Source organism: Dermacentor variabilis, unplaced genomic scaffold (genome assembly GCF_050947875.1).
Source record: "Dermacentor variabilis isolate Ectoservices unplaced genomic scaffold, ASM5094787v1 scaffold_18, whole genome shotgun sequence".
Classification (NCBI taxonomy): domain Eukaryota; kingdom Metazoa; phylum Arthropoda; class Arachnida; order Ixodida; family Ixodidae; genus Dermacentor; species Dermacentor variabilis.
This window is the reverse complement of record NW_027460346.1, coordinates 5,970,508-5,992,498: the sequence shown is the minus strand read 5'-3', so window position 1 is coordinate 5,992,498 and position 21,991 is coordinate 5,970,508. Positions and strand designations below refer to the sequence as shown.

At 48.6% G+C, this 21,991-nt stretch overlaps 1 protein-coding gene across 1 annotated transcript in view; it reads left to right on the top strand.

The window, feature by feature from the left end:
• Positions 1–268: 268 nt before the first annotated feature.
• The window catches only part of LOC142568356 (uncharacterized), a 64,690-nt gene continuing 42,967 nt past the window's right edge, over positions 269–21,991 (top strand). The window contains exons 1-6 of the mRNA XM_075678357.1: positions 269–359; positions 3,393–4,239; positions 6,463–6,843; positions 18,699–18,813; positions 19,693–19,840; positions 20,608–20,726. Coding sequence (XP_075534472.1) covers positions 282–359; positions 3,393–4,239; positions 6,463–6,843; positions 18,699–18,813; positions 19,693–19,840; positions 20,608–20,726 — 1,688 coding nt within the window. The 5' untranslated portion in view covers positions 269–281. The remainder of the gene's footprint in view (positions 360–3,392; positions 4,240–6,462; positions 6,844–18,698; positions 18,814–19,692; positions 19,841–20,607; positions 20,727–21,991) is intronic.

Sequence of the window (21,991 nt, the reverse complement as noted above, 5' to 3'; positions counted from 1 at the left end):
CTACGGTTTACGTGTTCGATTTTCGCTTAATGCCAGAAATGAATAATTGAAGTGATCACGTCAATACCCTTTAAGTATCAGTGCAGCATACCCCACTCCTGCGATTCAAACCGAACGGGCGAGACTCATTCAGCAGTGCATGGCATTAATACTACGGCAATGTATCCGTGAAACATGGCACACTTTAGAGTTGCCGTCGGTTTCTGTAACTATACTATATACAATTGGTAAACGAGTCTGTCAATGCTTGTTTTCCTATCCTGGTTCTTCATTTGGCAGTCATGTCCGATTGGAGCGACTCAACTGAGGCGGCCGACAGCGACACTTCAGACATCCTGCCGCGGTTCTCAAGGCCCTGGGTGAGTGCTGTCGTGTACTGAACCTGACCGCTCAGTTCAGTGGCATAATTCAGCCGTGTTATGGACCCTGGGCATCCGGAGCAGTATCTACCGGCACACGGAAAGTAGACTTTTTTTTTTCATGGGCGTCGCCATAGGATGTTGATGTGCTTTGAATCGGGTGGCCATATAATCATTGGTCAAGCTGTTTCAGTTCTGTTCTTAGAATTCCTACACACTATGTTGCGTAGACAGCAGCGCTATCTATGCAGCAGGCATAGATAGTGCTGCGAATCACAGTGGCAGCTCCAGATCACAATAAGCTAATACAATGGGCTGAAAAAAAATGGCTTTCGCTTCTCTACTAAAAAAAAAACTGTTGCAGTGCTATTCTCGCAAATAACGTAGTTTGTACTTAGACCCGGTTCTAAAACTGAATGATGTGGCGCTGCCGGTAAAACAAGAATCTAAATTCTCGGGAGTATTCTTTGACAAAAAACTAGACTTCGTGGCCCATAGAAAGACAACAAAAATTAAGGCAAATAAACCGTTAAATATTCTGAAAGAGTTATCCAATAAGCACTTGGGTTCTGACCGAGCGTGCCTCTTACGTTCGGTCGGAACGTAGCATCTTACATACATCTTACGTTCCGCTTCCTGGACTACGGCTGCGTAGCTTATAGCTCAGCCAGACACCCTTCCATTGGAGGACTTGTTCCAGTACATAACCTTGTGCTGCGACTGGCAAGTGGTGCTTACAGAACATCACCTGCCCCAAGTTTATACGTTGACTGTAATGAGCCTTTCTTAAAGCAGCGCCGAGGGTTACTCACTTTTTCCTACGTACTTAGAATTCATTCACCACCGCAGCACATATGGTACAACATCGTGACACGATGCAGCTCAAGCTTATACTACACAAATAACGTGATTCGGCCCCTTACGACACGAGGAATACTCTTGACTCATGATGTTCCTGAAGAGATCCTGGAGGTTGCTTAAAGGCTGCAGAGATTGCCCCCATGGTGGAGTTTCAGACAGCTATGTGACTGGACACTAACGCATCTAAAGAAAAGACACCCCACAAGAATATATACAAGTGTTCTGAGCTATTCAAGAAAAATGTAAATATTACAGGGAATTTCACACTGACGGCTCTAAAGCACAAGTATACGTGGGTGTCGAAGGCAGAACGAAAAATTGCAAAAATAGCATGCGGATAAATAATTTCGGTTCAGTCTACCGCCAAAGTTTACGCGATATGCACGGCAGTTAAAAAAAAACTACCACCGACTAAGCAGAAGAATGCTATTATTTGTACCAATTCGTTAAGTGCACTCAGAGCTCTAAACTCCGCGTCTGAACCCGTGCTTGGAGATTTCTTAAACATGGTCTTTATAGGGACACTAAAGGCAAATACCAAGTCGATGTGGACTGTTTAAATTTCATTCCTGAAACCTCGCAACGCTTGTTTCTTGCCAAGAAAATACTTAGTTTGCGAAAAAAATTTCATCTGAAGGGTCCGTATACCTTTATCGCAATTCGAATCTCCCGCCACCCTACCGTGGGAGTGGTGACGTCGCATACGCAATCACCACCTTAGCCACCATGATCGCCCTTTGCTGCCGTCGGCGAGTAAAGCGGCGCCCGACAGACGGCGGCACCGAGCCAAGACAGAGTGGCGGATTCGGCGCTGCAGCTGCTCTTTGGTCAAGTGGCGTATACCGTTTGGGCATCCCGCGACATCACATTGAAGTCGAATTCTCTGCTGCTTGCAGTTTGTGCGAGTTTCGCGAGTCAGCAAAACCGGAGCAGCACTACGCGATAACTTCTGAAGCGCGAAAGTGTGGGCGGCGCGGAGTCGAGCGTAAACGAAACCTTTCGACCGCCCGCGTCTTTGTCAGGGTTATTTCAATGAGTTCTTTTTCCTAAAAGTGAAATATAGAACTGGACAAGTAGCATTTTATTTCGTCTTATAATACAAGGATGTTTTGTGCAACGAGTGGTTGCATACTAGGGACAGAATTTAACTGAGGAGTGCTTTCGTCATCGGGCAAGTACCTGAATACCCCGGGGGAGTCTCTAATCACGTCCTGCATTTACCTCTATTTCTCGATAATTAAGGCTCTGTTCGCGATAATTTTGACGCCTTTAATATTCTCGAGGGCTAATGTATCACTTTAGCTTGATGTAATATTTGCCTTTAATGTCCCTTTACTAACAAATACGGAAGAACCATATCGTTCTACTGGGTCTCGAGCCATGTTAGTACGCGGGAATGAAGCAGCAGATAGATGCGCGTCCATGGCAGCGCACAAATGCGTAACTCGCATAACACTTCCATACAAAGACAGTATCCAAGCGATTAGTAAGGCCAGTGCATCAAAATGGCAACAAGAATTTAACTCGTGCATAAATAACAAATGCATGTGACTAAACCCCTGCTTGGCGAGTGGAAATCGTGCAGTCACGAAGAACGGTTCCATGACGTGATCTTATGTCGACTTCGAATTGGGCAGACGCACCTAGCACACAATTTTCTACTTCGAAAAGAAAACCCACCAACTTGCGAGAAATTTCATGAATCGCTTTCAGTAAACCACATTATTGTGACCGGCCCACATACTGAAACACAGAGGCGGAAACATTTGCGCAATTTGTATAACTTGCATATACCTTTACACCCTGCCTGTGACTGGCGCAGCATGGCCTTAGTCGCTTTTGCGCCATTGAACCCGAATTGACTTTGTCCTTCCTGTTGGCAAAGGAGTGTACCGCAGCTTCCACAGCGTCCATCATCTCACCATCGTCGGCACGCTGTCGCGATTGCTTTTTCGTCATGCCGTCTGTGTGACGGTGGCGTCATCGTCGCACCGCGTCATTTCCATCGTCTTCATTGTGCCGTCGTCACACCGTCGTCGTCACTCTCGTGCAGTGTATACCAAAAGAAAAAAAATCATGTTGACGATAATTTATGCCAGCATTACCGTCATTCGTTTGGTTTTAAAATGCTCTTCGATTATTTCTGCAACAATTCTTTTTATCTTTACGCAGGATGAGAAGGCCGCCGCAAAGCGCGCGAAGGCTGAAGACGAGTCCTCCGAGATGTGGTACTACAATCTGACCGCGAAACAGCGACGCGCCGAGGACGAAAGGATCGCTAATAAATTGGCCCCCAAGGCGGCGGAATTTAGCGAAATCGAGGAGTTCGAGCTCACCTACGCGCCGTTCGAGTACCGCACGCGCGGCAGCTCGCTGAGCCCCAACACCCCGCCGCCAAGGGGGCTCCGCGTGCCGGCGAGCAGTACGGTCGTCCCGGCTTCTGCCGAAGCGTCAACCAGCAAGGCGGGCCTCCCAGAGCCGCCTCGTGAGGCGCCTCGCGAGCCGCCTCGCAAAGCGCAGTCTCACAGGCGAGTCTTGTTTCGACTGGCGGACGGCTCGGTCGTCTCGAGCTCCGACGACGAGGACACGCATGTGTCTCGAAGCTCGCGTAAAAGGCCAGTCTGCAGCGACGACGCCGACGACAAGGACGTCGGTAGCCCGCCGACGGCGTCGGAGGGCCGCGTCGACGACATCAGTTCGGGCACCGACGTCGACGACGACGCTGGTGCGAACGGGCGCGTCGCGCAGCTCTCCAGGGCGCAGGAGACGTCTGGCGCGTTGCCTCGCATCGTCCGGGAGGAGGACGTCGACCGTGAGAGCGGCGGCGACGCGGAGCGCGCCTCCTCCTCGTCACTCACGAGAGCCGACGTCATCCGAAAGAGGAGGGAGAGGATCGAAAGGCAGCGCAGTCTCCTCGAGGAAATTTGCTCCGGGCGCCGCAGTTCCAGCGACGAATCGAGCCGGAAGCGAAGCTTTCGCCGCTCGTCCGTCGTAACGCCAACAGACCGCAGAGTAGCAGGTGATGCTGTCTGTGTCCTTGTGATGTTTCGTTTCCTTTTCATTTTGACGGGAAACAACTTTGATTGAATACATGTTCATCGAACAGATGGCCCATGCTCTAATGGGGAAAAAGGAAAGCGCGGACCACGGTGGAAACACCTTTAAAAATTCTCAAAGGGGTTCGCTTGCTGAAACAGATGTAACGAAAACACGTTATAGCATTGTCGCTTATATCTTTGCAACGCACCTTGCTTCGGTATCGTTGTTTAGAGGAGAGCCATTACTCAATCACGCATGTGGCGCGTGCGCGGATGGCGCCGTTATGGCGCCACACATGACGCAATCGTAGCTGAATTCCGGTCGCTCGTCGTTCAGAGGCGTAGCTCGGCAGTGAATTCCACAGTACTATCAAAACTGATGAACAAGGAGAAAGTAAGGGATATTCGAAATTATAACGTGAGAAAGTAAAAAAAAAATGGACGCGGCATGAAATCAGTGAAAAGAAAACTTGGCATAGTACAAGCCAATATGTCAATATGTCCTCAGTGCGTGCCGTGACCATGGTACTGGCCATGTCTTGGACTTGCTGTTGTGTAATGGGTCTGATATTGTATCAGGCGTTCATGCACTACCTGGATTCAGCGACCATATTTTTTATTGCTGACGTTATGTTACAAATGTGCCAATGGTGAAAAAACCGCCTAGGAAAGTGTTCTTGTATAGTAAGGCTGATTACTGTTCTATAAATCAGTCGTTAGATTCGTACTTCCCAACGTTTGACACATTAGCGGATGATTTGAGCGTTGAACAGTTGTGGGAAAGCTTTAAAGAAACGCTCTTTATCTTCGAGATAAATTCGTTCCAACTCGGATGCTTTCATCTAAACGTGATAAAGACAAACCGCGGTTTCGGCAGGAACAGCTCATCTTGCTGCGCAGGGTGTGGAGGGTATACTTAAAGTATAAAAAACACAGGTCCCTGGAAAACTTATTTAAACTAGAGGCTAAAGTTTGATTTTGGGAATTCAGCCAAATCGGCTAAGGAATCTTATTTTGCTCGTCTTGGGGAACGGTTGGTAGAAGATCTCAAAGAATTTTGGAAGTATATTCGGCGTAGTGGACAGAACAACAATTCTGTCCCTCCTCTTGAATACTTAGGCACGGTACTTGATGATGACAAGCGCCAAGTTGAGGCATTTGGTAGTTATTTTTCTTCTGTGTTTAGTAATCACCAGTTTCGGGTTGTAAGTCTCGATTTTTCGCTATGCAGTGAAGAAATGCCCGAAGTTGAGTTTGCTTTGGAAGGTGTACGCAAGCTATAAGAAAATGTTTCTCCAAGAAAGGCGAATGGACCAGACGATATAGCAGCAGCAATGCTTAGTTGTTGTTGTGAATCGTTATGCAAGTATTTACGCCGTCTTTTCCAAAAATGTTTAGACATGGGTGCCGTACCTACCGACTGGAAAATGGCAAATGTTGTGCCTGTACCCAAAAGTGGGCCTAAAAACTGAATTGAGAACTACAGACCGGTGTCTTCGACTAGTATTACATGTAAAATAATGGAACACGTTATATATAGTTGTATTATGTCACATCTAGTTAAAAATAATCTATTAAATGCAAACCAACATGGATTTCGGCAGGGTATTTCTTGTTCTACGCAGCTTGTAGAATTCACTATTTGGCTCAAGCAATAGACAAAAGGCAGATAATTGATTGCATCTTTCTAGATTTTCGTAAAGCATTTGACGTTGTGGCTCACGAGCTACTTATTAGCACATTACACGCCTACAAGTTGCACAAAAAGGTACTTGCATGGATATCTGAATATCTTTCACATAGACAAGTCTGTGGTTCTCAATGGCATCTCCTCTGATCTTGCTGCAGTGACCTCTGGAGTACCCCAAGGCTCAGTGAGCCGTGGCGTTCTGCCGCTGAGCGTTACGCCGCGAGTTCCATTCCTGGCCGCAGATGCAGATTCCAACAGTCAGTCAAGCACTTTTGTCATGGTGATGGGAATGACGGGACGGGCTTCGAGCATAAACCGATCCCTAGAGAGAGACGGAGAGAGAGAGAGAGAGGACAAAGATAAAAAGCGTATGCCCCTTACACACCCAATGTTGACGTTTCTCTACCATCATAGTTCTCATATGAAACGACATACGATCCCGTGATATCATACAGGAATGTGGGTGTTTTCCAATAGGGATGGGTGAGAAGTTGTATTCGTCCTCTAATCCCAGGTCGTCTGAGTAACGTCCGCAGGAAGCTGTTGGCCACTCCTTCGCCGGCGTCCAGTGCGGAGGACCCGCTGCGTGGCTTGGAGCGGGGCCAGACTCCGCCCTCAAGTCTCTCTTCGGACGACTCGGCGACCATCGGCTTCATGAGGCCACGGGCGAGAACCTCCAGAGGATCTCTGCGCGTGTGGCACTCCACCCCGCACGGGGCCCCACGTAGGTTCGTCTCCTCGCGCGACATCAGCACGACCGACTCAGCCGCCTTGCTCGGGACGCTTGTCAAGGCAGCGAGTGCCGAGAGGAGGCAGCGCGCGGACCGCAGGTTGCAGGTCCTGGACCGCGGGGAGACGCTGGTCATCACCCAGCTGCTGCCCGAGTTGCAGGAAGGTGCGTGGCTCTTCGAGACACGTTGGTGCGCGCCCCTGTGGCGTTGCGCTGCCGAGCGCGGGCATGCGGGTGTGATTGCGCGATGACAGTGTTCGAGAAGCACGATACCTTTTCAGGGAGGCATGGACGCGTCTTAGAGAAATGTCTCAACCGTGACACTACGGTATTGCGTGGAGGAGAGGTGGTTTCAAATTTCCCGTGCTTTTCAAGGGCACTCTGTTTCTCCTGTCAAGAATAGCGTTCGTTCTTCGCATGCACTACATTTATTAGGGAAGAAAAGCGCTTGAATACCCGCGTGAGCGCGCAGCTCTCTCGCGACTGGCAGCAAGAACGGCGATTCCCTCTGACGCTCCATTCGCAGCAGCATTTGCTTCTTAGATAGCACTATCGATTGTGATTTACGGATTATTGATTGATTGATTGAGAATGATAGGTGCAACGTTAAGGGATAAGAAAAGAACAGATTGGGTGAGGGAACAAACGCAAGTTAATGATATCTTAGTTGAAATCAAGAAAAAGAAATGGACATGGGCAGGACACGTAATAAGGAGGGAAGATAACCGATGGTCATTAAGAGTTACGGAATAGATTCCAAGGGAAGGAAAGCGTAGCAGAGGGCGGCAGAAAGTTAGGTGGGCGGATGAGATTAAGAAGTTTGCAGGGACAACATGGCCACAATTTGCACATGACCGGGGTAGTTGAAGTATATGGGAGAGGCATTTGCCCTGCAGTGGGCATAACCAGGCTGCTGCTGCTGCTGCTGCTGCTGCTGCTGCTGCTGCTGCTGCTGCTGCTGCTGCTGCTGCTGCTGCTGCTGCTGCTGCTGCTGCTGCTGCTGATGATGATGATGATAGATTTTTCACGTTCCCTAGCAAGGTGGGGGTTATGAGAATCGCCGGGGTGAAAGCACCTAGGGAGTGATTTCTTTGCTTCACTGGGATTTATTTTTAAATGAGCGCGGACATATTTCAGGCTGTTCACTTCTTGCGTGAAATGAGTTGTCTGGAGTGTTAAATAACTTCTATGGCACGAATGGCCCGATGTAGCAGCATAGGAGGAGGAGCGAGCCGGAGGGAGTATCAAGATGTCTCGATGGGCCCTTCTCCCACGTGACCACTTATTGCGACGTGGCTAGAATGGGGAGGTGTGAAGACCGGCCTCCGGAAGCTGGTCCCAAAACGCGTTCCTGCCACGTGACGGCGCTGCCGGCCGGGGCGCCGTTTAGGGCGCCGTAGTTTCTCGGGGCGTCTGCATACCTCCGAGCGGGAAAATGATTTGGTAGCGCTTAGTTTTTGCGTTTGAATGCGTTAAAATCTCACCAGACTTTTTTTCTCTACATTGTAGATGCTGAGAGAACTTAATGATGTTTCGCTGCTCTCATTCCACATGGGAACAGCGAGCACCGACTACGCAGCCGACACAGCAACGGTTTTTGCGACCACCTCTTGCCGAGATTAGCGCGCTTATACCTTACCGAAAATATAGTTCATAGGAATTGCCGCGCAAGGCGAGCGCATTGGAATAACCTTGAATGTGTCGCCCGCACATAAGTCACATATTTGGGATTACAACATTACTTTAAATGGAGGAAGTTCATGCAATATATCAGCATTGTGGTGAAGAAATTCTAGAAAGTACAAAGCGCTTGCGACTTTATACATGTTTATTGGAAATAACAGTTATTGCATAACATCACATTCTTACAAAACGGAGGGCTTAACCTTCTTGGCTTTGTTCTGGATGACACACTGATTTAAGCTTTTAAGGAAAAAGTGAATACGTGTTATACAATAAAACCTAGACACCGATCCTGTTAGATCAGCGGAATGCCTCCTGCAGCCAATCTGTGGCACATTGGCTGCTAAAAACAAATTCTTCACAACTTTTGCGTGCAGTCGCGTAGTGCTAAATGCACGAGTGAACCTGTACTCGAGTGTCTGAATGAGGTTGTATAGACATGCTGAGGGATACAGAAGCCCCCGAGACGCGGTCCCGTATGACAACAGCAGAATTCGGTCGAGAATACAAAGCTTGGACCCCATCTGCCGAAAACCCGCACTAAAACCAGCCCCTTGCAGAACACGGAAAAGGTACCTGTGGCTAATGATGCCGAAAGCCTTCTCCTGATCGAAGGAGCAAAGAATACCGGACGTTTCCTGGTATTTCCCTCCAGGAGAAGGTCCCTCACCGCTAAACCGTGAAGCTGAGTAGAGCGCCCCTGGACACTACATGCCCGGTATGGACCCAAAACAGTGCTGAACACTGCTGTGAGTCGCGTACACAGGAACTTTGCTATGAGCTTTAATCGCAGTGCAGAAGCGTGATTGGACGCCATGCTCTCAGATCGGAGCTCCTCGACTCGTCCTTACAAAGGAGAGTGATTAGCCCCTCTCGTTGAGACGCTAAGTCCCTTCACCGAGTAGCCTGTTCACCAGTGATATGAACGGCTTCGCTAACAGTGTCCAAAATTTAACATAAAATTCGACTGTCAGACCATCGGATCCTGGACTGCGATTACGCTTCATAGACTTCAAGGCCGAAAATAGCTCGTGCTCATCTATGGCTGAGTCGCACGCTTGTGGCGGCTGAGCTGGTGAAGCAAACGGAAAGACAGCTGGAGAGGCACACAAGGTCATGTAAAACTGCCTCGCCAGTGCAAGAACTCCATCTGGTGAGTCGACTATGCTACCATCACTTGGATCTATTAGGGAAAAGACAGTTGTGTTCTTCCTTGAAAGATGCTTACGTAGGACGTTTCTGCTGCACCACGCTTGCTTTTCCCAGAGCTCTGCTCAGGCTGTGGCCCTCAAGCCGTCCCAGCGTCGCTGCAGGAGAATCCGAAGTTCCTTTCGGAGTGAGGCCAGAGCCGAAGCAACACCAGGCCCGCCGGACAGTGGCCTCTAGAGCAGGAGGATCGCGTCGGAGACGATTTTAATCTCCCCACGCTCCTCGTGCGCTCGAAGCTTGCCCCAAGACCTGAAGCACTCACGCACTCTGACCTTCACGTCATCCCATTCTGTGCCACTTAGATTCGCTGTGTTGTGAAGCGATCGAAATTTAGGAAACGCGAGAAAAATACAGCTGCACTATACCGACCACGAGAGTTACTGTGCACTGCACCGTGGCCTACGAGACTGACAAGCTCACGGCGCTCCCGCGCTAGCCACCCTACCCGCGCCCCCGACGGAAGCGCCAAATTTTACCCCAGTGGGAGGAACGCGTAGCGGGGCCTCCCTAGGCAATGGCGGCTGCGCCGCGGTCTTCACACCTCCCAATTCTAGCCACCCTATCGTGGCGTCACGACACGGTCCCCTCCTCGGGAATTAAATCGAAACTGGTTGTAGAAAAGATATTAAATTATTTAGAGCGCTATAACACTTACTGATATTTCTAAGGTTTATGGATGCCGTACTTTCATATAAAAAAGTAGTCTCAAAAATCCTGTCGCCCTGCTTTGATGTGCACTCGGAGGTCATCACACGAGTCCTACTTGCATTCAGCATCTGGCGGAAATGGAGCCGGGGCTGAGCAGCAAGACGCTAGAGACAATTTAGACAAAAGCGGCAGAGGAGACGAGCAGCACAGATGAGAGGGGGCGGTATCCAGGCTGGCTCTCACCTGCGCAGACTATCGCCTCATGCTCGAGTTGAGGCCATAGTGAGAAAGCCCGTGAACCCTGGCTTCCTTGTGCGCCACGTTCTAGCAAGGGAGTTTGACAACTTTCTGACTAACCTGGTGGAGGGACAAACCGCCGGCATGTGGCTCGAGTCGCAGAGTTTTCCTTCGTTCAGCAGCTTCACGTTGGTCATCCACAAACAATTGTGCTCGCTGAGTGAGCTTGCCGATTTTGATGCCCCGTCTGACTTCGCGACGCTTTGTTTCTTCTCTGTTTAGGACATGTGCTACTTTTTACTCATGTATTGCAACGCAGATGGTACACCATCAGTTTTCTGTGTTACGATATCTTGGAGAAAGTTGTACGCGTGAAATAGTTCCTTACATTATACAGAAAATTAATTAAAAATCTAGTCACTCATATTTAAGAAGTAAAATTTCTTCAAATAACAAAGAAAGGAAATAAGGTATATTGTGACGGAAATCCTAATAACAGTACACTTATTTGTGTTAGAAAAAGTTTACTTCAGTTTGTTTTGCTGAAGGGTTTCTCTGCACGCAGGGCTAAAAGACGTGGCAAACATTAACAGAAGTTAGTCGGTAAAGATTGTTATGAGCAACGAACCGTGACATCTGCTCTGAATGTCATCTCCCAAAGTAAACATTCCTGCAAATCACATCTTTGCTATCCTCTCGATAAACAACTGCTTGAAAATCGGCTGTCCATTTTGAAACCATTCCCGTTGGCTGTGAAGGCAGTGGCGAATAAGCTTCAGATTAGCTTCAATGATGTGATGGAAGTTACGGCAATAGCATCGCTCCCGTGGGATCTTCGCCCAGTAAACTGATTTTCCTTCAAATCCATAAATAGTAAGCACAATCCAAGTGTAGCGATCACACACTTTATTCTTGGAATACATGTATCGATCAATTTCATTTTTCTCTGTCAAAATCCACCACAGCAGTATCATATGCAGCTCACGATACAAGCCTTGAAAGCTGCCGAAAATTGAAAAAAGAACAGCAGCCTCCTTACAGCGAAAGCTTACGGCATTCTCCTAACCGTCATTCATATCCTAGAAAACAGAATACAGCAAGCTGTCATATGTACGGATTCACTAAGTGTCCTAACCGGACTATATTCGGTTATGCACTCGCGCAGCTCGGTTTCAGAGCGCAGCTTGGGCGCCTGTTCCTGCGGCGAGCGTCGGCGTCCCTCGTAACCGAGTGAACGCGGAGCGCAGCGGGTGATGAAAGACGGCGATAGAGAATAGAGCGCGAGGAGGAAAGCGGAGGAGGAGGGTGCAGCGGTACCATGGGGTGGAAAGGGCAGCAGGAGGGCAGGGCGAAAGCGTGAGAAGAAAGCCTAGTGACGCGCAAGACGATGGCTACGAGATTGCACCAGAGTAGCGCCACCGGTGACGCCACCGCACCATATATGGAAACAAAGCGCTGCATGAGCGGAGATCTCTCTGCGCGACGATTGCTATGAATCGCGCTCACGCGTCACCCCCCGATTAGCGAGGCAGTCACGCCACACTTCGTTTGCAACGTGCCGCACGAGACAGATTGTCGGCGCCAGCCAATAATCGCGAAATAAAAACACGTATAGAGCTGCGCTCAAATTTCACATTAAGGAGTATCATAATAGTCGATGAATTTTTTAATAAGTGTTCTAAAGTATATTCACCGGTCAAAGATAGCTATTGTATTATGCTGGGTGCCAGGTCCACGACCTACTGTATAACAGTAGGTCGTGGCCAGGTCACTGTGGTATGCTAGGAAATGAACTAGCAGATCAGAATGCGACAAAAGTTGTTTTATGTACCGTGACAGATGCGAACCAGATTCGAAGTTGGGATACGAAGAGATTTGTCCGCCAGAGGTTCCAAAACCGCTGGCAGAGAGCGGGATATGAAAAAAAAATTGTTATTATAACCACAATTGCGGAAGTGCAGCACTGAAGTTTCCTAGGCTATCGGATAAGTAGCTCTCTGTACATTACGAATAGGACGCACACACGCACGCGGAACGCTCGTGCTTTTAATCGGAGGGAACTCGCCAACCTGTCTTGATTGTGGAGAGCAACTAACCGTTCTGCTCATTTTACTACAACGTCCTCTTATCCATCGTGACATTTATCTTAAACGCATTGTTACACATCTTACACCTTGTCACCCTGTCCAATTTTTGTCAGATTAAGGAATGCTTCCTTTTAAAGCTGCTTCAAAATACTTTTTCTTATACCGTATCATTTATCACCCGTCACTAGTCTTTCTCTTAGGTGAGCAAGCACAGCAATAGCATGCTCTTATTGTGGGTTTACACACAACTGTGTGTGTAACGCACACGAGGTTAATAATATCGGCCATAGATTTTCTAACTTGAGCATTTCCTTGTTTTGGGATCATGATTATATGCGCTGTTTTCAATTGTTGAGCGATAGCGCCCTTCTCGCAGCAGTCGTTCACGTATTGGGTAATCGCCTTTATAGAGACCCAACGATAAGTGGCTATGGTGGTGGGCTGCTGAGCACGAGGTCGCGGGATCGAATCCCGGCCACGGCGGCCGCATTTCGATGGGGGCGAAACGCGAAAACACCCGTGTACTTAGATTTAGGTGCACGTTAAGGAAACCGAGGTGGGTCGAAATTTCCAGAGTACTTCATTACGGCGTGCCCCATAATCAGAAAGTGGTTTTGGCACGTAAAACCCCATAATTTTATTTTTGCTTTATAGAGGGATCATCGAAATTCCGTAGAAGTTTGTTGCTGATGCCATCGGGGCGCGGAGCGGATTTCGGGCGCAGGTACTGAAGCGCTTAACTTCTGCTTACTTTACAGACATGCCCCATTCGAGGTTTTCCTCTCCAGTATAGTGCGGTAACGCAGTCTGCGCTAGGTCTATGTATAGTGATTGCACCTCTTTCAGTGGTTCTGTTTCTGTGCCTGCATATGCGTGGGTTTGCTTATTGATATGGCTTTACGCAATTTTACCATGTTCAGAGTCAATCAAGTGCAGAAGTATATTCCGTTTTTTGTCGAGTTTCGTCCGTTCTACCATGATGAGGCATTTTCCTTTCCTGCGCGGGGGTCCGCCGTTTATTGCTGTTTCGAGGATATAATGCTCACTTCCAAGATTTTCCTGGGTGTTTGTCCAATGGGCATCATGCATGGTTCTCATCAATGGCGTAGTATGGCGTAGTATCGATGCTGACGCTATTGCCTATCCTGGTGGGTGTTTGTGCGTCCGTTAATAGCCATCGATTCCTGCCTTTCGCGGTGTCGTTTTTGTACCCCCTGCATTGGTGTCGTGCATTATTCTCCTAGTTTCGCCAATGCCTGATGATTGGCTACAGTTAGTTTTTGTATAACTCTCCAAACCTCATCTTGTTGCTTCTAGGGCTGCTGTAAACATTTAGTACGAATAAGCTCTCCTGATGTTGTTGTTTAGGGATTATCTCGATTAGGACGTGGTTCTCGTTTGTAACCCCTGTATCGTGTTAGTGCAGTTAAATTTCTTTTAACTAGGGTTGAGACACGTACGCGTTTTATTGCTTGCAGTATCATACGTTTTATATCCGGACAGTTTGGCTGGTCCCCCCGTTTCGTGTAGAGCGCTGATGTCTGGCGCCTCCTTGTTATTTATGAACTGCTGAAGATTACTCCGTTTCTGAATGTGCCCCCCTGCACTTCCACTGCCAATTTCTGTAATGATTACGTGAGGCCATGATGCCTGGGAACTGGTTCTTCGGTGGCCCTAGTTTCGTTGGTCCCCGTGGGCCTATCGTAGGGTTTGTGGATTTTTACCGGCCCTATTCCGATCGAGCGTCCAATTTTTTTGCATATTCTCAAGCGTCGTAACCCGACAATCGATTCCTTCCATAGTTTTCTGCATTCTTGTTACTGGTACTTGTTGCTGCTACGAGTAATCGATTTTCAGCGGTGGTGTGCCGCCATCCACCCTTATGCTCTTATTCGTCAGGGGAGATTGTCTCTCCCTCCCCTCCAAGGAGGTCCGTGTTTTCTGCCGGTGTTGGCCCTTGGCGAAGGGCCCGGTCTCTAGTCAGGCCAGGGTGTGGAAAACCCGCCGGTGCAGCGGGTTGTCGTATGCCAGGTGAGGGTCAGGTGGGCCGCCGGCGTGGCCGCTCACGAAAGTCGCTGCTGTGTCCCAGAGAGGCGTCCTCCTGCCAAAGCCTTGTTGTTCTTGGAAGGCGTCCCAACGTTTCTCTTCGTCGAAGGACGGTTTAGTCTTCAAATTCCGCTCGCCATCATGGAAAATTTACGGAGACCATGGATAGCGCGGCTTTTCTCAGCTTGGCCCCCAAGCGGCCTGAGTAAAAAAACTACGGAGATGGAGTATAGTCCAAGCGAAGTCATTTTCCGAAAAGTGTGCCGTGTGGGGGCTTTGCCTCAACGTGTCTATATCTACGATGGTGTACCATTTACAGGGGTGTAGTGTAATGTCCTTAATTTTCGAATATATTGACGCCATTGGAATTGTCAATAGCATTAAATTTACCTACTTTGCCACGTATTTTGGCATTTTGTCAACTGTCAATAAGCAAAATGTTACCCATTGCTGTGGTGCAGCCAAATGGCCAGAGATGGATAACATTTCGTTTTTCGGCGCCATAAAGCTCCCTTTTCCACCATGTTGCTTTCGTGGCGTTCACTACTGCCGCTTCCCGAGTTTTTGTGCGAGTGGATGCATGTGCGTCTCTTTATCTTTTTCTTGTGCTCTCGTCCTTTGATCTCTGGTTATATATTGAACCTGTAGTAGCATGCCGAACCTTTCGTTCGTCGAACCTGAATTATTCAGGGAGGTGGATATTACTTGCACGAGAAAGTTACTTATTCAGCTAACAAAAACAGTAGTTATCTTGTTAGTTATTTTTAGGCACATATTGCAATGTATAAATTGTAGCGGGTGAGTTTGCAAGGCGCGTTCACTTGGAATGAATTTGCAGAATGACACCGCTTTGGAGATCACCCCCAGCCGGGTTTTTTTTCCCCCACTGCAAGACGGGCGACTCTCCCAGCGTTCTCCAAATACAGGTGTCTTGCGCTAGCAGATTCCAACTTGCGTCTGCAAATTTCCCAAGTTTATCACCCAGCTAATTCACTGCTGTTTGCAAATATACGAACTCCCCATAAAGCTGCCCTGTTGTTCCACTTTCATCTTTAACAAATTTCTTTTATGCATTTATGCACAAAAGGGACTGGAACGCCCGTGTATTTCGTCCCACACTTTGGGGAATATCTCGAAACTGGTGTCATCCTGGAGATTAATTTCAAGTGAATACGTCTTGCAAACTCATGCGCTGCATTTCGTCAATTGTAATATGTGCCGTAAAACAATAAGTTAATCAGTGAACGTTGTTTTGTAAAACGTTTTGATTTAACATGCTGCAAGTGTCCGCCTCTTCGAATAGTCCAGCTTAAGGACACGAATTGCGCTATCTGCCACAGGCGATGTCTAAAATTTCCGGAAAGCTTAGTGGCTACGGTGTTGCGCTGCTAAGCACGAGGTCGCGGGATCAAATCCCGGCCCCGACGGCCGCGTTTCGATGGGGGACAAATGCAAAGCGCGCCCCCACTACAGCGTGCCTCATAATCCAATCGTGGATTTGGCGTGTAAATTTAACCCTCGAAATCAATCAAAAATGCCGGAAAAGATAAAAAGGATCACCTCATACATACCCCATACTGTAGTAGCATGCCAAACCTTTTGTTCATCTAACGTCCCCACCTTTCATTAAAATTGAATGCGCGTTGATATGCGGTTTTCTTTGCGAAACGTTTTTGTTATACGGGAATTATGTACATGGCGGCTGGGCTATGCGGCGTGACTATCGTGTCTAGGCACGCGATCCGCCCTAACGCAGCACCAGCATTTTGCCCAGCGCGTGCGTGTGCACGTCTGTGGGCGTGCGCCACGTGACCGGCTTCCCACACTTCCCATACTTTTTGCCACTTCGACCCTTCTATAATGCTAACGCGTTAAGAAGAGTTCTTCCGTCTGCTTGGGTAACTCATTTTCGGCATAATTTGCCTTCAGAACAGTTGTCTCTAAAGGCTCACTCGCACTAGGCCGACCCGACACGGATTTCGATCTGCCGACTGTCGGCGACAGCGGTTTTTTACCTTCGTGTCGGCGCCTCTGTCGCACTGTATACCGACGCTGAGCTCTCCGTCGATCGTCGGCAGGTTGTCGGCGTCGGTACGGTGCGACAGAGGCGCCGACACGAAGGAAAAAACGCTGTCGCCGACAGTCGGCAGATCGAAATCCGTGTCGGGTCGGCCTAGTGTGACTGAGCCTTAATCGTTTTTTGAGACAGCGGAAAAGTTGATAGTGACAAAATGCGAGGTCGGCACAAATAGGGTGGTTGGGGTGTCACTTCAAACCCTAAAGAGGTCAGCTTTCCCATTGTTTCGCCTGTAGTGTGCGACGGTGTACTGTCATGCAACAGGACGACACCGTCAGAAAACTTTCTTTGATGTTTTGTCTTAACTTAGTCAATAACGCGCAGTGATGCTCTGCTATGGTAGTTGCACCGTATTGGCATTCCACTAACAGAACTCCTTCTTATCAAAAGGAACGATTGCCGTTTGCTTCCACAGCTACATTTGCACACGGAGCTTCTTTGGCCTGCAAGAGCCACCGTGCCTTAATTCCTTAGACTGGTCCTTTGTCTCGTGATCATAGCGGTAGATCTATGTGTCATTACCAGTTACCAGTTTGTTCAGGAAATCTGACTTTTGTTGAATATATTCCTAAACAGCCAATGATCTCTCCAGAGGTTTCCTCTTTCGATCAGTTAAGTTTCGGAATCAACTTTGCTGCAACCTTCATTTCCAAATCGTAGTGGATAATGGCACTAATTCTCACGGCATGTTTCCTGATATTTAGGATGTCATGGAGGCATTTCACATTTGAGGCACAGGCAGAAACAGCCGTTTCACTAGGTTTCTCATCTTGAAAACCTAAATGGATAATCTCAAAATTTGCAACCCAACGTTTAACGGTAGCATCAGAACGTCAAGTTGGGACAGTTGGTTGGGATTCATGGTAAGGGTTGTAACAGCGCACCCAAGACAGACAACAGAAGGAATAAAACGACGACACGGCGGTAGTGGTAGCATATGCAGTAGCATAATAACGGTAGCATATGAAGGACCCGTATCGCACAGTTAGTGACATTATCATGGATCTGCTTTAAACCTTTGCCTCGAAGAAACAGCAGTTTATTATGGTCCCATGTTCTTGCGCAATAAACTTTTCTGGAAGTTGTCTCATGTTAACTTTGAACCTGAAAACAAATGATAAACTGAAAATTATGTATCTCATTTTTGCACCATTGAGAACAAATTGACCGATGTAACACGCAATTTACAGCTACCTCGTCATTTTTCAGGGTAAGGCTCTATGCTTATCAGCACCCTCTCCTATATTGCTGTAATCGCAGCACCTCAGTTGAAACTCCGTAGCAGTCCCCACTATCCCTGAGATCCTGACTGCGAATTCCTTGCAGTGACTTTGCATCAAGCGGCCGGATTCGATCGAGAGTGGAAGGTCTAGGACAAGGCGCTCTCATCTTTTCCTGCTATAGTGCGTGACGTCACGTGCGTGCGCGACCACCAATCAGATGCCTTGCTCTCTTCTGCAGCGGCGCTTTCTGTCTCCGGTCTGTACTCTTCTTCGCGTTCGTGTTACCCTCTCCCTTTTTTATGCGGCATCGGCTGACGCACATTCAGACTGGACAAAGTAGCTGAAGAGTGCTTTCGCTTTAATACTTTTATGTTAGGTTAGCGCATCCAGAGCTAGTTTCACTTCGCTACCCGTGTGAGAAAATTGCGGGCTCTTTACGAATAACTGAAAAATGCGTCTAGCACGAAAAAGTGCTTTTGGGTCCGCGCATCTTTGCGCTGTACAACCTCCGACTTGGCATGCGAACTGTCTCTCAGTGATAGCATGCCTGTAAGACGGTATCGTACAGGCTTCCCCTACAGTTTGAAGAATCTGAGGAGAGTAGAGCATTGTTTTGTCCGAGATGGTGACACGCCAAGGTGTTTTTGTCAGATGATTACATAGGGCTTTAAACCAGTCTTTCTCTCGCTTAAGCATCCCGTTCGGATTTAGGATCTGGGATTCAGCATGTGGCGAAGTCGTGATAACTGGTTTGAGCAAAAATGTTTGAGGACTTTTTCTCTTTTTTTGCCATGTGTTCGTGGCTCGCAGGGACCAATTTCGGTGGGAAGCCGCCAACTGGGCCTCCAAGCGCCACTCCCAGCCCAGCCTCACGGCGTCATGACGAGAGCTCGATCAGTCGGAGGAGCGTCGACGCAGCGGAGTGGTGGGTCTGCTCGTGTTGCGTAAAACAAAACAACAAACCCCAGTAACGAAGGTTTGTTTACGGGTGACTGGTTGATGAAGCGTTCTTTAGACAATAAAAGAAAGTACTTCTTGGTGTGCACAACGGAGAAGGAAGAAGGCGACAGGACAGAGCACACAATCACACGTTTGTGGCTCGGATGACGGGAATATAAGCACAATCTGAGGGAGAGGGGTTGAGAAGGCACGAAAATAGGGGGTGAAACAACCACGAAGGCAGACGTAACGACTCATATTCTTGTATATGTTCCTACCCAGTTGCTTTACGCCCTTTGTTCTCCTTTCGTAAATTTTTCTGCCTCAATGTTATCACGTTTGCTTCTTGCCTTCTATCAGTGCTTATAGCTTCCACTCTTGCGCTCGACGCTCACATAACAGATTATGGTCATGTCAAAGGTGTCTTGCGCCTGACGTGTACGTCTTTTATTAGCATGTGGGTTATTCCATAACAAACGCATCACACTGAGCTCGACCATCTGCGGCTTCCATTAAAATAAGTTATAATTGATTTCGTTATCGCAACAAGTCTTACCGCCATGTACTTTGGGCTAACACCCGCCGTGGTTGCTTAGTGGCTATGGTGTCGGGCTGCTAAGCACGAGTTTGCGATATCGAATCCCGGCCTCGGCGGCCGCATTTCGATGGGCGCGCATTGCTAAAACACCCGTGCACCATTCATTGGGTGCGCGTTAACATAACGCCTGGTGGTTCAAGTTTTTCCGGAGTCCTTCACCACGGCGTGCCTAAATACATACAAAACTGCGCTGGCGGTGAGTCAATGGGCGCAGAGGGCTCATCGAAAGAAGCAACATCGAGCGCTCGCTTTGTTGAACCTATGCAGGAGCATCGTGATGCGGTTCGGCGTCGGCTCCAACCGCGAGCGAGTCCTGCTGTCCGACGCGCTGTCGCCATTGTCGGCCATCGCCAGCTTCGGCGCACGAAGCCGTTCTCGTGCTTCCCATGCTCCGCAAGACCCGCTGCGCGAACAGGTACGTCGATGTGCATGCCTGTGCGCACCTGTGCACGTGCTCAGAGCGCAACCTGCCCGCGCCAGTGAACGGACAGTGCTTTGATGTAGTAGCAGTTGTTTGTTGCATCTGCTGACGCCTGAACGGCGGTCAACAGTGGGCTTGTTAGAGTACAGACGCAATTGCGAACGCCGTCGCAATTGTCTCCTGTGGCTTGCATGCCACAGGAGACATTCGGGTCCTAGCAGTATACAATGCTCGCAAAGCGCGTTTTCAAGTTTGATCAATGTACGGGACATTATTACGTGTTCGGATAGAAGTAATGTGGCACAAGCCTCAAGTGTAAAACGTTTAATTTCCCGTGTAACTTGCAACAAAATTGATTTGCAAAGCTATGATTAGTGGCAGAGGAAAAGTGTCGAAAATGGGTTGGCCTGTGTTCTGGCGCACTACAGCGAGTCAGCGACTCAACATTCGCTACCGTGCCAGCTGGCAATTTCATTAGGTAAAACCGCAGTCTTTCCAGGCTCTTTGTAAACAGCAATTAGATTAATTATTAGTGCTTAATAAACAACTTTTTCATGAATGAACTTTATGTCGAAGATGTGAACAGATGGTTTGTGCAGCGCTTTTCAAAACACAAGCATTAGATTTTGGCGACGCGCTCACTCTTTTTCTTGCTCAAAGGAACTTTTCTTTTGGCCGTCTTTTTATCATAAAGCCTTTTTTTTTATCGCAGATATGCCTCCCAAAGTGCGATGTATGTATATATATTTCTCGCGACGCAGCCTGAACAGGCGCCCGCCGCACGCGACTACGACTCGGGGCCCGCCACACTGCTCCAGCAGCTGCTCCAGCTCTGCCAACAGGAGGCGCCGGTGACGTTCGAGGTCGCGCTGCGGCTCACGTGAGTTGTCCACGCGGAGGTCACACTTCCTCAGTTCCCCCGTACTTGCCGCCGGCTCAGTGCGAGCGTTCCCTATTCCATCCACGCGTCTATCTGCCCACGGGCCTGAGTGAAAGCGAACAGCCAAGGGAAGCGCCCTATATAGGCAACACTACCTAGGTAGCACAAGGCCTGTTCACTCCGATTCATGACGTCCCCTGCTTCTGGCCCGAAATGTCCATTGCCAAGGCTGGCGTGACGACAGCAGTGACGTCAAAATAACTGCGGCTTACTCGAGAGCATACTCGTTACATTCTATCGCAGTCGGGCCAGTTGCATGACGTCATGGATGGGAGTGAACAGGCCTTGTGCTATCTAGGTGGCGTTGATATAGGTAATTTCATAGGCTCGCATGAGGCACTGCTTAAATCGGGCTCTCTTTGGGGCAGTTCGTTTCCCACGAAAGTGTCCGTCATTAGCAGATAATACGAAGCCTGGCGATATTGGCGAGCACAGTCGTCTGTTCGTCCGGTCTGTTCTCACGGATCAAGTGCGTCGAGTGCGCCCGGCATTTATACGTGTCTCACCGCGCGTCCATACACATTTCAGAGTAGTCGTTGGTGCTCGTCGTCATTCGACAAATGTGTATACACTATTCGCGGCGCGCGTAATCTGATGATCGGACGCGCACATCCTTTTCAATGGAATTGGCGACAGCGTTCAAGAAAATTCAGGTATATGTACTGTTTTCGCGTTTCTTGAGCCGAGCGATAATCTGATAGCAGTGATAATGTGGTGAACACCGGCAGAAATCAAAATACCGACTCGCGAAAATACTGCACATCTTCTGAGCAGTAAATAGTTACGTAAAAAAAAAGTATCCATCGTGTTTTCGGCCATTGTTTCGACAAGGCGCTCCTCTTGTGTGGGCTTATTTCCACGGGACTCTCCGCTTGTTCTCCCGATTGCATTCGGTTACGCTGTGCGCGACTCGATTCAGTCGATTAACAAATGTGTCCGTGATCCGGGTGCAACGCCTCTTCCAAGGAGGGCTTTTATTTTGAGAACTCGCCGGTGTCTGCACCCCCAGCTTCTCGCCGTTGGAAGGGAAGCCAGAGCTTGTCCCGACTCTAGCTCCGAAAGGGAGTCGCGCAATGTGGGTAGTCAGCTCCCAACTTTAAACGCTATTGCTCCGCTATAATGTAAATCCTCGGCTGCTGTAGCGAAAATAAAAAGCTCGTTGTTTCTAGCTGAAATGTTGACCTCGTTTTAGTGCGGCGGGTGTT